General features: G+C 37.3%; 1 protein-coding gene across 1 annotated transcript in view; it reads left to right on the plus strand.

The window, feature by feature from the left end:
- ATF6 (activating transcription factor 6) overlaps window positions 1–15,108 on the plus strand; it is a 228,199-nt gene that overhangs the window by 77,831 nt on the left and 135,260 nt on the right. The window contains exons 11-13 of the mRNA XM_028163936.2: window positions 1,752–1,883; window positions 10,132–10,245; window positions 11,332–11,431. Coding sequence (XP_028019737.2) covers window positions 1,752–1,883; window positions 10,132–10,245; window positions 11,332–11,431 — 346 coding nt within the window. The remainder of the gene's footprint in view (window positions 1–1,751; window positions 1,884–10,131; window positions 10,246–11,331; window positions 11,432–15,108) is intronic.

Here is a 15,108-nt window from a genome sequence, read left to right on the forward strand (position 1 = left end):
ATTCTTCATTTGGCTTCCTGACAAAATTGTTTTGTTTACTGCTTATCTCATGTTTTCTAAAATAATCACCAAACTAAGTTTTCCTGAGTTTAGTTGGACATTCCATTAGGCCTCTTACCTCATTTGCAGAAGGGTTTATACTGTTTGTGACCACTCAGGTAAACATTCTGTCTGAAAAATACAATTGTAACAAAATGTAGCCTCAGTTGTAGCAAAATTAAATTTTACACAATGGTCATAATTTGTTGGTACACCTTTGAAGAGTTTGTAGTATGCCAAAGTGCCACAGCATGCCTGTGAGAACCACTGGAAGGCAGTGATTCTGGGGGTAAAGAATTGAGGAGAATAGGGAACGTAATAAGATATCAGAAAAAGAGTCTAGAGAGGTATACCTGCTTTTTGCTTCCACCTGACATCCCTTTCCCCAAATTTGGAGGGAAATTACTAAACCCCAAAGAACTCCTTTTCTCTTAGAATCACAGGACCCTTAACTGTGATGCTCTCGTCAGCCTTATTTTCCTCCTCTACTTCATCCCTCTAAATAGAATCTGGTATCCCTTCTTTTGTGCTTCTCTAGGGAAATTCCCTTTGTGCTGAGTTTCAAGAAGATTATGACTAGTGTAAGTTATATGTGTGGCATTGTAAAATTAAACACACACACAAGATATCTTACTGATGAGCCAAATTTCTAAGCCCTTGATTAATGAGCTAAAAGTGTTGGGACTTCCCTGGTGGCACAGTGGTTAGGAATCTGCCTGCCAATTCAGGGGACTCGGGTTCAAGCCCTGGTCCAGGAGGATTCCCACATGCCGCAGAGCAACTAAGCCCCTGTGCCACAACTACTGAGCCTGCGCTCTAGAGCCTGCAAGACACAACTAGTGAGCGCACGTGCCATAACTACTGAAGCCTGCGCGCCTAGGGCCCGTGTTCTGCAACAAGAGGAGCCACGACAATGAGAAGCCTGTGCACCTTAATGAAGAGTAGCCCCCGCTCACCGCAACTAGAGAAAGCCCACGCACAGCAACAAAGACCCAACACAGCCATAAATAAATGAATGAATGAATGAATAAAAGTGTTAAATAACTATTGCAGTATTTGATTGATATTGATATACATATGTTTGCCCCAAATACATGAAGAAGGAATTAGGGAGAGTGGGGAGAAAGAAGTAAATAGGAAACTTTCATAGGCATTTAAAAAAATTTCTGTTAGCTTTATTTGATAGCCTGCCTTCTGGGATTGTGAAAATCTAAAGAATTTGGCTGTTGATAAAGAGAAAAATTCCCATTTCATTTGAAGTATTTCCTCATTGAAAATAATCAGTTTGCAGCATCTAGCAAGACTTCTTATTCCAGTTATTATCTGAGTTTAGAATTTGTTTATATGTACCTATTTCTACTTTTTAGGTACCTGTTTCTACTTCATATATATATATATATATATATATGCACATAACATAATTATAGTTTTTAAAGCATATAGAATACTGACTTTGTCTAAACAGGTTATAAATAAGGTACTTCTATACTTATAAAAATTATTTTCAAAATTATTTTTCATATATGTACAGTATGCCAAGCTAGGGATTTGACCATATCAGTAAGCTGTTTTGACTTGCTTCTGTGCCTAGTATTCTTGCTGTGTGTATAGAGCTACAAAAGGAATTTTGATTTGCTTCAGAGCTACATGTAGTATGCATATGTATGACATATTTTTATTTCAGTTATTTCTTAACATTTTAAACTTTTCAGTATGTTGGAACGAGATTCCAGGAGAATGAATCCTGGTGTGAACCCTACAAATCAAAGGAGGCATCTTCTAGAATTTTCTGCTAAAGAGGAGCAAGACACATCAGATGGTATCATCCAGAAAAACAGCTACAGGTTAGATTTACATCTAAATTGTTTATACACAATTTTAACTAGTAGAGCAAACAAGTTACAAGGACATTCATTAATTTTACTCTTAAGATCAGTTCTAAGCATAAAGATACTTTTTAAAAGCTGTCCCAGTTTCAGAATTCTTATAGAGATGTGACCTTAAAAATCTCAGTTTGTGTGCACTAATATACAAATTGAAACACATAAAATATATACATATTATATTGTATATAATGTCTTTAATATAGTTATTTTATCTATCATATGTTTATACATATAATGTATTTAATATTTGTTACTATATCATCTGTGATAGATACGATTTGGTGGAATGATATGGTTGAACCTATTTGTAGTCATTAGATAAAATCATTTATACTTGCTTATTGTGATTTTTGTTGAATCTCCTTCCCTTGTTATAATTTAATTCTGTCTTGGTAAATTTCCATATAGCTTGTCAATAGTAAAAGACTTAACTCTACGAAAATACAATTTCTATGTTATGTCAACTAGAAGAAGGTTATAGTGGACCTTTTCAGACCTGTATACTTTTTCATAAACATTTTCCTGTGTTATTTGTAATTGTTGTTAGAGCCAAATGGAGCTAGGTCCTTGACTAACAAGGCAAAGGGAGGTCATAGTGTGGCAACTGTGACACAGAATAATGCTTGAAAATCATTAAAGGTTTGTTTACTCTTAACTAAGGTTTTACAGGCCAAAGGCCAGAGGGGAATCATTCTCCTGATTTTAACTTTGTTACACCCATACCATTTAATGAGATTATTACCATGGTCCTTCAGGCTTGTCTTCATTTAGTCTTCCTGGAAAAAATGCTAGTATTCATTTTTTTTTTAGGAAGCTGCAGTGTGCAAAGTACTATGCTAAATGTGGCAGAGGATCCAAAGAAGTATATGGTAGTGACTGTAATGCAACATAGAATGTGATAGATGCCATGATGTTGGAAAACCTAACATTTCCTGCCATTTTTTTTTTACGTGCCCAAATTAGCCATACTTCTGAAATACTGATCTTAGTGATCATATAAGAGAGTCCCTGAATATTCCTAGAGTTTAATAGAATTTTTAATTTACTAAATAATTTTTCCAAGTTTGCCCTACATGTCCTGTAATTCTGAGTTTTGTTGTTGTCTACATGAGATCCAGCAAAGGTTACATTTTTAATAGATAGTCTTTGGATGTGTGAGAGTTGAGAGTGTGCCACTTAGGTTGTATAGCTTGTTGCTAAAAATGGAATGAGATTAGACACCAGAAATTACCGTTCAGGTAAGCTTGACAAGAATATTACTTATTTTGCACTAACTACAATAAATAGAAGCCTTCACTTATTATATGTCCATGTTAGAGTAAGGTAATATGGTGGTTCCTGGAAAGCACAGTACACTGATTGTACTAGTTCAAACTAGAGGTCTGGATGACTTTTAGGCTGTAATTTATCAGCTTTCAAAGTAATGCATGAAATGCAAGCCATCTCTCTGTCCCTGACCCCAGAGTCACCACTGCCTGTGCATAATCTGGGTTACTGGTCTTAGTAAAAAATGGATGTGATTATCGATTCTTGTAAAGGTTACGTGTAAGTCTCTTGAAATATCTAAGGTTATTATTGAGGCACTTGGGAGATTTAGGTGTTGGTCCATTATTTGATGTTCTTTCTGTTATTATTATAAATACTGAATAACAGATACCAAAGACATGTTTGTGAAACATTTGGAAGCACCAAGTATGAATTTGTTTTAAACTGAATTTTAGGTGGTTTATTTATACTCAGCCATGACATTTGTATTTATTTTTTTAATGCAGCTTATTTTATGTTATGTCTCATTTTTTAGGAGAGTTACGAGAACTGGTTCAAATAAAAAAGGAGTAGGTTCTTGATGTTGTAATTTATAATATTGCATTTGCCTTTTATTTAATAATTAACTGCATATATTTTTTCAGTCTTAGAAATGTGTGGTATATAAATAATACGACCATATAGTTTGTCAACCAAACTGAGGCACTTCTAAGAATGAAAGGTGGTGCTAGTAATATTTATGTCAGGACGTCAGGCATAAATCAGGACTGTCTTAGATAAAGGGAAAAGGATAGTCACCCTACACATAAGGCATCAGCCAGAACCTATAGTCCAGGAATTCTCATTCACTCTAGCTCCTTAATACTGTCCTTCACTTTAGTGATTTATTTGTTGAAATGTTTTCTGTTGGTATGGAATGGTTTGCAGGCAGCCTAGAACCCTGACCATCTCAGGCCTAGTGTGGATCTAATTGCCTCCAGATTGCATGTTGGCTTAGGTTCTCCCTTTTCTTTCCCCTTCAACTCCACCCAGTCCCTTTCCTGATATTTTTCCTATCAGATTTTTTTTTCTTTTCCAAAGAATATTTTTGGCTGATAGAACAAAGCCAGTCAGCACAGATGTGCAGAAATCATTACTAGAGTTTATCACAAGGAAATAAAATTATAAATCAGAATTACATTTTCAGTAGTAGTTTTAGACTTTTCTGATGGACTTAAGCATTTGTATTTTAGTCCTGATTTTTAAAATAACAAGTATGTGACAGATCTTTGTTCTTGGCAGTTTTTTTTTTTTTAGTGTGGCAAACAGCCTTTTCTTATAAGCATTCAGAATTTACCAAGTGCAAGGCAGAGTTTTTTTTCTTCTCCCTCAACAGCTAGTTTAGGCTGATTTCCGTTTGTGTGTGCAGTCGTTACTTGTGTACCACCATCTCTGTTTTATTTCAAATAACTTAACCCTAACAGGCAGAAGAAAGGACATCAAGAATGTTTCTGGTGCAACCTGCAGGGAAGAATCATCTATATACCCTCAGCTGTTGCTTTTTTCCCCTTGTATGTGGCATACAGAGAAGTCTCTGACTTTTATCCTGAAGTTAGTTTTCCACTCTGCAAAAATTATTTTTGTCAAGGGGGCCAGTGAATTCACTGTCAAATTCAGTGAAAACTTGTTTTCATCTTACTTGATCTTTCCTCAGCACTTGGCTGTGTAGATCACTCCTCCTTGAAGCATTCTCCTTTTGTATTGCTACATTTTTAGTTTCCTCTTTTTTCATGGGCTCTGCTTCATCTTTGCAGGCTCCTCTGCTATCCAAATCTTAAGGCTTGGAACTGTGAACTTTTTTGTTTTCTTTCTGCCATAATTTAGCATACAATCCATTTCTATATATCCCGATGACTCTTGAATTTATGTTTCCCGTCCAGACTTCTGAGTCTCTAGAGTCATATATACAGTAGTTTCTTTGAATTCTCTTTTAACATTTCAAACTTAACACCTGCATAGTGAAACTCGAGGTCCTTCTCCGTATTCTGTTTCCACCCACTTCTCTACAATAGGCTTCTTTTTTTTTCTGTTTTTTTAACATCTTTATTGGAGTATAATTGCTTTACAATGGTGTGTTAGTTTCTGCTTTATAACAAAGTGAATCAGCTATACATATACATATATCCCCATATCTCTTCACTCTTGCATCTCCCTCCCTCCCGCCCTCCCTATCCCACCCCTCTAGGTGGTCACAAAGCACCAAGCTGATCTCCCTGTGCTATGTGGCTGCTTCCCTCTAGCTATCTGTTTTACACTTGGTAGTGTATATATGTCCATGCCACTCTCTCACTTTGTCCCAGCTTACCCTTCCCCCTCCCCGTGTCCTCAAGTCCATTCTCTGGTAGGTCTGTGTCTTTATTCCCATCCTGCCCCTAGGTTCTTCATGACCATTTTTTAAAAAATTAATTAATTAATTAATTAATTAATTAATTAATTTTTTTGGCTGTGTTGGGTCTTCGTTTCTGTGCGAGGGCTTTCTCTAGTTGTGGCAAGCGGGGGCCACTCTTCATCGCGGTGCGCGGGCCTCTCACTATCGCGGCCTCTCTTGTTGCGGAGCACAGGCTCCAGACACGCAGGCTCAGTAGTTGTGGCTCACGTGCCTAGTTGCTCCACGGCATGTGGGATCTTCCCAGACCAGGGCTCGAACCCGTGTCCCCTGCAATGGCAGGCAGGTTCTCAACCACTGCGCCATCAGGGAAGCCCCCATTTTTTTTTTTTTAATTTTAGATTCCATATATATGTGTTATCATACGGTATTTGTTTTTCTCTTTCTGACTTACTTCACTCTGTATGACAGATTCTAGGTCCATCCACCTCACTACAAATAACTCAATTTCATTTCTTTTTATGGCTGAGTAATATTCCATTGTATATATGTGCCACATCTTCTTTATCCATTCATCTGTCGATGGACACTTAGGTTGCTTCCATGTCCTGGCTATTGTAAATAGAGCTTCAGTGAACATTGTGGTACATGACTCTTTTTGAATTATGGTTTTCTCATTGCCTTATGTATTGAGGTGCTCCTATGTTGGGTGCATAAACATTTACAATTGTTATATCTTCTTCTTGGATTGATCCCTTGATCATTATGTAGTATCCTTCTTTGTCTCTTGTAATAGTCTTTATTTTAGAGTCTATTTTGTCTGATATGAGAATCGCTACTCCAGCTTTCTTTTGATTTCCATTTGCCTGGAATATCTTTTTCCATCCCCTCACTTTCAGTCTGTATGTGTCCCTAGGCCTGAAGGGGGTCCTTTGTAGACACCATATATATGGGTCTTGTTTTTGTATCCATTCAGCCAGTCTGTGTCTTTTGGTGGGAGCATTTAATCCATTTACATTTAAGGTAGTCATTGATATGTATGTTCCTATTACCATTTTCTTAATTGTTTTGGGTTTGTTATCGTAGGTCTTTTCCTTCTCTTGTGTTTCCTGCCTAGAGCAGCTCCTTTAGCATTTGTTGTAAAGATGGTTTGGTGGTACTGAATTCTCTTAGCTTTTGCTTGTCTGTAAAGGTTTTAATTTCTCCATCGAATCTGAATGAGATCCTTGCTGGGTAGAGTAGTCTTTGTTGTAGGTTTTTCCCTTTCATCACTTTCAATATGTCTTGCCACTCCCTTCTGGCTTGCAGAGTTTCTGCTGAAAGATCAGCTGTTAACCTTATGGGGACTCCCTTGTATGTTATTTGTTCTTTTTTCCTGCTGCTTTTAATATTTTTTCTTTGTATTTAATTTTTGATAGTTTGATTAATATGTGTCTTAGTGTGTTTCTCCTTGGATTTATCCTGTATGGGACTCTGTGCACTTCCTGGAGTTGATTAAATATTTCCTTTCCCATGTTAGGGAAGTTTTCAACTATAATCTCTTCAAATATTTTCTCAGTTCCTTTCTTTTTCTCTTCTTCTTCTTGGACCCCTATAATTCGAATGTTGGTGCCTTTAATGTTGTCCCAGAGGTCTCTGAGACTGTCCTCAATTCTTTTCATTCTTTTTTCTTTATTCTGCTCTGCAGTAGTTATTTCTACTAGTTTATCTTCCATGTCACTTATCTGTTCTTCTGCTATCCGACACCTGCTATTGATTCCTTCTAGAGAATTTTTAATGTCATTTATTGTGTTGTTCGTCATTGTTTGTTTGCTATTTAGTTCTTCTAGGTCCTTGTTAAACGTTTGTTGTATTTTCTCCGTTCTGTTTCCAAGATTTTGGTTCATCTTTACTGTCATTACTCTGAATTCTTTTTCAGGTAGACTGCCTATTTCCTTTTCATTTGTTTGGTCTGGTGGGTTTTTACCTTGCTCCTTCAACTGCTGTGTGTTTCTCTGTCTTCTCATTTTGCTTAACTTACTGTGTTTGGGGTCTGCTTTTTGCAGCCTGCAGGTTCATAGTTCCTGTTGTTTTTGGTGTCTGTCCCCAGTGGCTAAGGTTGGTTCAGTGGGTTGTGTAGGCTTCCTGGTGGAGGGGACTAGTGCCTGTGTTCTGGTGGATGAGGCTGGATCTTGTCTTTCTGGTGGGCAGGACTGTGTCTGGTGGTGTGTTTTGGGGTGTCTGTGATCTTATTATGATTTTAGGCAGCCTCTCTGCTAATGGGTGGTGTTGTGTTCCTGTCTTGCTGGTTGTTTGGCATAGGGTGTCCAGCACTGGAGCTTGCTGGTTGTTGAGTGGAGCTGGGTCTTAGCGTTGAGATGGACATCTCTGGGAAAGCTTTTGCCATTTGATATTACGTGGAGCCGGGAGGTCTCTTGTGGACCAATGTCCTGAACTCGGCTCTCCCACCTCAGAGCCACAGGCCTGACACCTGGCCAGAGCACCAAGACCCTGTCAGCCACATGGCTCCACAAGGATCCTGAGAGAGGCAGGCCCTTATCAGCTCAGGTGGAAACAGTGAAACTGGATCAATCAAGCCTTGTGGTTTGGACACTGTACAGACAGAGACTACGATGCATTTGGGAGCAGCACCATGTTCCCTCATCTGTGAGAGGACTGCTTCACCACTCGCCCACCAGACAACCCAGGATAAAATGGTTACAACAGGCTTCTTCATTTCTGTTTCTCAAGCCAGAAACCCTGGTTCCTCCCTTTCAACAAGTGCTGTTGATGTTCCTTCCAAATATTATCTTGAATTGGTTCATTCTTCTTCATCTTCATTGCCACCACCTTAGTCCATAGTATCTTCAGCTCTTGCCCAGATTGCTATAGATCTCTTCTAGCTGGTCTCCCAGCTTCCCCTTTTGCCTCTATCAAAACTGTTTTTGGTAACAATGGCAAGGCATAAACGTAAATTAAAATATATCACTTCTCTACTTAACACCCTTTTGTGGCTTCTTATTACATTTAGTATTCCTTATCATAATCTGGTCTCTGTCTTTCCAACCTCATCTTGTGCCTCCCTCACTTGCTCACAACTCTTCAGCTGGTGAGTAGTTTTCCTTAAGTTCCTTAAACCCTCCCTTGTCCCACCTGCCTGTGCCTAGAACACTCTTACCCCAGTTTCTATAGGGCTGGCCTCCTCTCATCCTTTATGCCTTGTCTTAAATACCATCTCCTTTTCAGACCATTTTATTTAAAGTAGACATTGTTGTTGGTTTTCTATTTCAACCATATGTATATTTCTTTCATAGCTCTTACCACAGTTTGGATTTATTTTATGTGTTTGTTTTCTTGTATTTGGTCCATCTTCTCCATTAAGGTCTTTGAGGATGGAGACTTCATTTCCCTTGTTCCCTATTGGAATTCCAGCACCTAGCACAGTACCTGGCACACAGTTGGTATTCAGTAAATATTTGTTGATTGAATTAATGAAAAGTACAAATCTAGCTATGTCCAATTTTGTGTTTATAGTTTTTCTTTTTGGATTTTAATATATCCAGTTTTCTAAATCCAGAGTATTGTATATAAAGAAATTCAAGATAGAGCTAAGATTTCTTAGTGAGAAAGGTTAAAATAGCCAACTGAAGGGAATAAATAACAATAATGCCCTCAGTTCAGATTCTAATTTTCAACTCAGATTTTACTCCCTACATCACACCCTGGATATGAATTTGCATGATATAGATCACTGTGATGATTAGGAAAGTTTATTTTTTGAAGCTAATGGAATAACTGGTTAATGTCACTCTGGTGTTTTATTAGGGATTCTAAAATTTATATTTAACTTTTCAAGGCTTATACTTTTCTCCTGCCAAGTATTTTATGCTTTTCCTTTCCCCTACCACACACACTGTTTTAAGGAGACTATTCAGTTCTGTTATCACAGAGTTGAGAATGACCACAAAACTTCAGTCCTGGTTACATAATACTTTCCTATCAGTCATAAGTCTTTCCTATCAATCAGTGGGTCTTTCCTCCAGTTTCCCCTCTTACTTTGTCACCACCTCTGTTCCAGCAGCACTGTGTATGCCTTGAGCTCATTGAAGACATGAGCCATGTGTTATCATTGTATCCCTAGTTTCGAGTACATAATAATTGAGCAGTAAATGTGAACTACCATGATAATCTCTGTAGAAAATTGGAAAATGAAATTTGTGCTCTATGGTCTATACTTCCCTGCTTTTTAAATTACATTCACTTCTTTCTTGCAGTATGTTCTATTTACAATATTTAAAAAATTTTTTTTGTTGAAGTATAGTTGATTTACAGTGTTGTGTTAATTTCTGCCGTACAGCAGAGTGATTCCGTTTTATATGTATACACACACACACACATTCTTTTTCATATTCTTTTCCATTATGGTTTATCATAGGATATTGACTCTAGTTCTCTGTGCTATACAGTAGGACTTTGTTGTTTATACAATATTTTTATTTCCATGAAAACTTAATACTAACAATGACTTTCCTATAGCAATCTTCTTCTTAGGAATTTAAGACAGAAGGCAACACATTTTGTAAATCTGTGTTTCAGATATGATCATTCTGTTTCAAATGACAAAGCCCTGATGGTGCTAACTGAAGAACCACTACTCTATATTCCTCCACCTCCCTGTCAGCCCCTGATTAACACAACAGAATCTCTCAGGTGAGTGTTGTCAGTTGTTGCAGATATATCTGAGTGGGTTCCTGTGTTTAGCTTTGGAACCTAGAAAAATATTTGTTCAGATTAACGAAGTGGTTGAGAAAACTCTGAATTATTTATTGAATAACCATAGGCATATCAATTGTTGTCCAGTTTCCCCACCAACCTGATAGAGATGGTGATGGGTCTATTTCATGTGATGGTATTGGGGTTGTATACTTAAATATGTCTTATTTGAAAACTGAAGAATGATATTAATATAAAAATTCAGGGTAAGTGTTAGACTTGCAGTGGTAACATTCATAGTGGAAAGTACCTTTTTCTTCAAATTAGGAAGATAATAATTTGAAGATATGTGATTCTGGAGTCACTTTCACATTAGTGTACTTTTCTTTATCTACTTTTCCCTTGAATTTTTTCCTGTGATTTTGGATCCTATCTTTGAACCTCAAAAACTGCTTCAGTTTTTTTGTGATACGTAGTAATCAACTATAGTTAAGTAAGTATAGTCTGACATCTTCACAACTGCTCTAAAGAGTAAGCAAAATAAAGGGAAGTTATATTTGAACTGGCCTTTTTTTTTTTTTTTGAAATTTCCAGTGTTGGAAAATTTGGATTATAGTACCTTGAAATTTCTCCTCCTGAGCAGTTGATTCATTCTTTTTCTACTCCCAAAAAAAGCATGATTTTCAAAGGCTTTAATGAATCCATTTGTTGTTAGGAGTCCTGTGACTTGTTTTATGCTCTCCAGTGTCTCCAGGATTTGTGTGTACATAGTCCAAGAGCAGAAACAGGAAATACTTTTTTGTGGAAAAACCTTTGCATCCAATATTGATGTTTGCCAGGTATTTAGCTCTAATTTTCTTTGAATTTGAACTCATGATTGAGGAGGCTACCATATAAAAATGCATGTCATTAAAAACAACTTAACATTAAGTGTCTTAGCTTTCTCAAATCAAAAAAGAATATTGAACCATTAGGCACTTGGAATGCTCTTTGGAACCTCAGAATATGATTAAATTCATTTCCAACCAAAGGTGAGACATCTGTTTCTATGAAATATGTTTAACTAATTAATCTATTTTATAGGTTAAATCATGAACTTCGAGGGTGGGTTCATAGACACGAAGTGGAAAGGACGAAGTCGAGAAGAATGACGAATAATCAACAGAAAACCCGTATTCTTCAGGTTTGTTTCTGCTTGTCTTTGAACAATAGTTGGCATATTTGTTAGAAGGCTTCCTGCAGATGGGTTGCTCTCTTCCTTGGAACATTTGGGAAGCTTGAACTGTAGCCACTTCCCACTACCTCCTGCTGCTACTGAAGCAGGTGTCACTGCCATTGAAGCCCTCCTCCCAGGTTTCACAGCACTCATTTAGGTTTTATAGCACTAGTATTTCCTGCTCAGGCATAGTGCTGTTTCCTGCTCTCTCCCTCAAATTTGCTTTTAAGCCAGGGGTTTTATACATGGACATCTGTATGACATGTTTTTGGCACAAATAATATAATAAATGATACTGTTTATCTCCTCTGTTCTTAGAGCTTTTCAAATGTAGGACAGCTTGGAAGTGAAGGCACATCTCCATGGAGGGCATTTTTGTACTTAGACTTGTAGCACTACAGGTTAATGACAGCTCTTATTTAGAACCTATTAAATTGGGCTTCTATCTTAATATTGTTTACCACAAAGCACCATTTATAGTCTTTCTGTCATTCAACTATTTATTACTACTTCTGAAGGACTTAGACTGACACATTGCAAGCTCCCAGCAAATGATACCTGTGGTAGTAATAATGAACCAGGTACTGTTCTAGACCCTGGGAATACAGTAGAGGGTATGATAAAATCCCTGCCTTTGTGGAACTTACATTCTAATGGGAAAGATAAACAATAAACAAGTAAAGTGAAATAAGTCATACAAAAAAAGACAAATACCATATGATCTCATTTACATGTGGAATCTTAAAAAAAAAAAACAAACTCATGGATACAGAGAACAGATTGTGGTTGCCAGAGGTGGTGAGTGGAGGCTACAGACTTCCAGTTATGAAATAAAGAAGTCATGAGGATGTAGTTTACTGCATGATAACCATAGTTAATAATACTGTAGTGTATATTTGAAAGTTGCTAAGAGAGTAGATCTTTAAAGTTCTCATTATGAGGGAAAAAATTAAATTAAAAAATAAATAAACAAGTAAATAAATATACTAAAACTTAGAAGTTCTCTAAAGAAAAAGCAGGGTTGGAAGTTAGAATTCGAATTGAGAGGTGAGTGGCTATTTTAGATTGGGTGGTTAGAGAATCCTTCTCTAAAGAGATGCCACATGAGTAAGGTATTATCAAGGTAATTATTACCAGCTGTTATAACATGTAGCCTCAAAATCTCAGTAGTTTAATGGAATAAAAATTTGTTTCTCACCCAGAGTTTGAGGTAGCTCTCTAGAATGGCTTTCCTCCAAGCAGTGACTAAGGAATCCAGGTTCTTCCACATTGTAGCCCAGCAACTTGAAATCCTTTGCTTTTAGCTTTGGGTGTTGGGGAAGAAAGTTTGGAAGATTATGCAGCATGCTTTAGGGATCAGGCCTGGACTTTAGTCAATGTTCAGTTGACTAAAACTCTGTCAGTTTTCCCAGCCTCCCTTGCAGAAGGTTAGGCAAATGTAGTCTTCCTATGTGCTTGGGATGAAGAGGGGGTTTGGTGAGAACATAGCTTTTGCCATAGTCAGAAAATGAAGGAGAAAATGTGAAGGTCTAGGAGAAAATCTGGAGAAACAGCTTCTAGACCAAGGGAATAGAAAGTATAGAGACCCTCAGGAGGAAACAGTTTGCATATTTGAGGAACATCAAGAAGTTGAGTAAGGCTGGATTACAACGACTAAGGGGAGTGTAGCCAAAGATGATGTCAGAAAGACAGAGGAGGCTAAATCATATCAAATCTCATATGCAATGGTGAGAACTTTGGTTTTCATCCTAGGTGTGAGAGGACAACATTGAGAGGTTTGAGCAAGGCTGTGACTTGATCTGATTTATATTTTTAAAAGATTGCTCTAACTGCTACCCAGAGTAGACCACAGCAAGGAACATGAGTCGATGTAGGGAGACCAGTTAAGCCATTTCAGTAGTCTAGGTGAGAGATTATTGCGGCCCTTACTAGAGCGGTAGATTTGAAGGTGGAGGAAAGTACTTGAATGCCAAATATATTTTGAAAGTATAGATGATAGAAATTGCTATTGTAAAATAAAAAGGAAACAGTGATAATTCCTATGCTATAGCTACTGGATGAATGATGACGCCATTTACTGAGACTGAGAGTAGGGAAGGAGGAGTTGGAGGCAAGAAAAAAGAGTTTTAGATATATTAAGTTTGAGATGGCTACTAGAAATTCAAGTGGAGAAGTCAGGTGGGCACTCAGATATCCAGGTCTGGAGTATAGGGGAGAGGTTGAGACTGGTAGTTTAATTTGGGATGATATCACCTAGAGAGAAGGTAAAAAGAAGAGAAGAGAGGTAAGGAACTGAACCCTGGAACAACTTCAACATTAGAGGCTGAAAGACAAGGAAAAATCAGCACTTGAGAAGGAAGAGGAGTGGCTGGCCAGTAGAATAGGAAAAAATGTAGGATAGTTGTATCCAAAAACCCAAGCAAAGAAAGTTTTTAAGGAAGAGGATGTGATTTACTGTTACAAAGGTTAAGAGATGTTGATTAAGATGAGGAATGGGAAATTACCATTGGATTTGATTATTAGAACTTGTTAGTGACTTTGATGAAGGTCATCTCATTGGAGTGGTGATGACAAAAGTCTGAGTGATGTGGCTTCGGGAAGTAAAAATAAAATGAGGAAATAGAGAAAATTGTTTCAGGATGATCCCCATTAATGGAAACAGAGAAATGGAGTAGCTGTAAGAATCAAGGAAGAGGTTTTATTTTGGGATGGGATATCTTTCACCAGGTTTACCTGTTTATCTACTGATGGAAATTCCTTAGCTATTTGATTATTTGGAGACTAAGTGGAAGCAGCACATGATAGGTTCCTAAGTACATTAAAAGTATGTTGAGAAACATGGACTTTTAACCATTATGGGACTGTTTTCAACTATAAAATAATGAGGGTTAGTCTAAATGAGCTTAAACTCTGACATTTGAGATTCCATGATTATCCAGTATGTGTTTCTCTGGGCCTCTCTGGCACTTTTTGTTCACCTATTATGGCATCTTTATTGGTTGTTAGTACTTCATTACTAATGTCACAGTTACCTCAGAGTCCCAAAGCTGTTTACTGACGTTGGAATACAGTGTCCAGTCTGCCAAAGCCTACACGTTAGCTGCCTCCATGGCTGGAGGAAAAATGGACTCTGTTTCCCTTCTGCTTTCCAAATCTGGTGCAAGTATATATTATTTGTAGAACCTAAATTATGTCTAGACCCTGGTAGCAAAAAAGTTTGGGTAATATAGTTTTCAGGCTTTCATCCCTTGTTATACAAGGGAAGAGCAAAAAGGGGGCAGGAAGAGATAATTGCCAGTAGAGAATTCCACACAGCTGGTAAAATGGGCTTTATGAAAAATTAGATTAAAATTATTGGCCTAAATGAGTTTTTTGCCTTGTATTTTGACAAATTAAGAAGTCATAACAATTCTAAATGTATAGGCTCCAAGTAACAAAGTTTCAAAAACATAATGCAAAAAAGTGACAGAACTAAAGGGAAAAACAGATAAATCTGCAACATAATTGGAGATTTTAACATCTTTCTCATTTCTATGTAAATGTCTGCCTCACTTTTTTTTGCTGATTGTGACCTTTTGCTAAATCCACATAGCTAAAAATGCTGAAGTTCATGGCCAAGTTTTCAGAAGTCCCTTTGTTTATTG

The sequence above is a fragment of the Balaenoptera acutorostrata genome, chromosome 1 (genome assembly GCF_949987535.1).
Source record: "Balaenoptera acutorostrata chromosome 1, mBalAcu1.1, whole genome shotgun sequence".
In the NCBI taxonomy this organism is placed as follows: Eukaryota; Metazoa; Chordata; class Mammalia; order Artiodactyla; family Balaenopteridae; genus Balaenoptera; species Balaenoptera acutorostrata.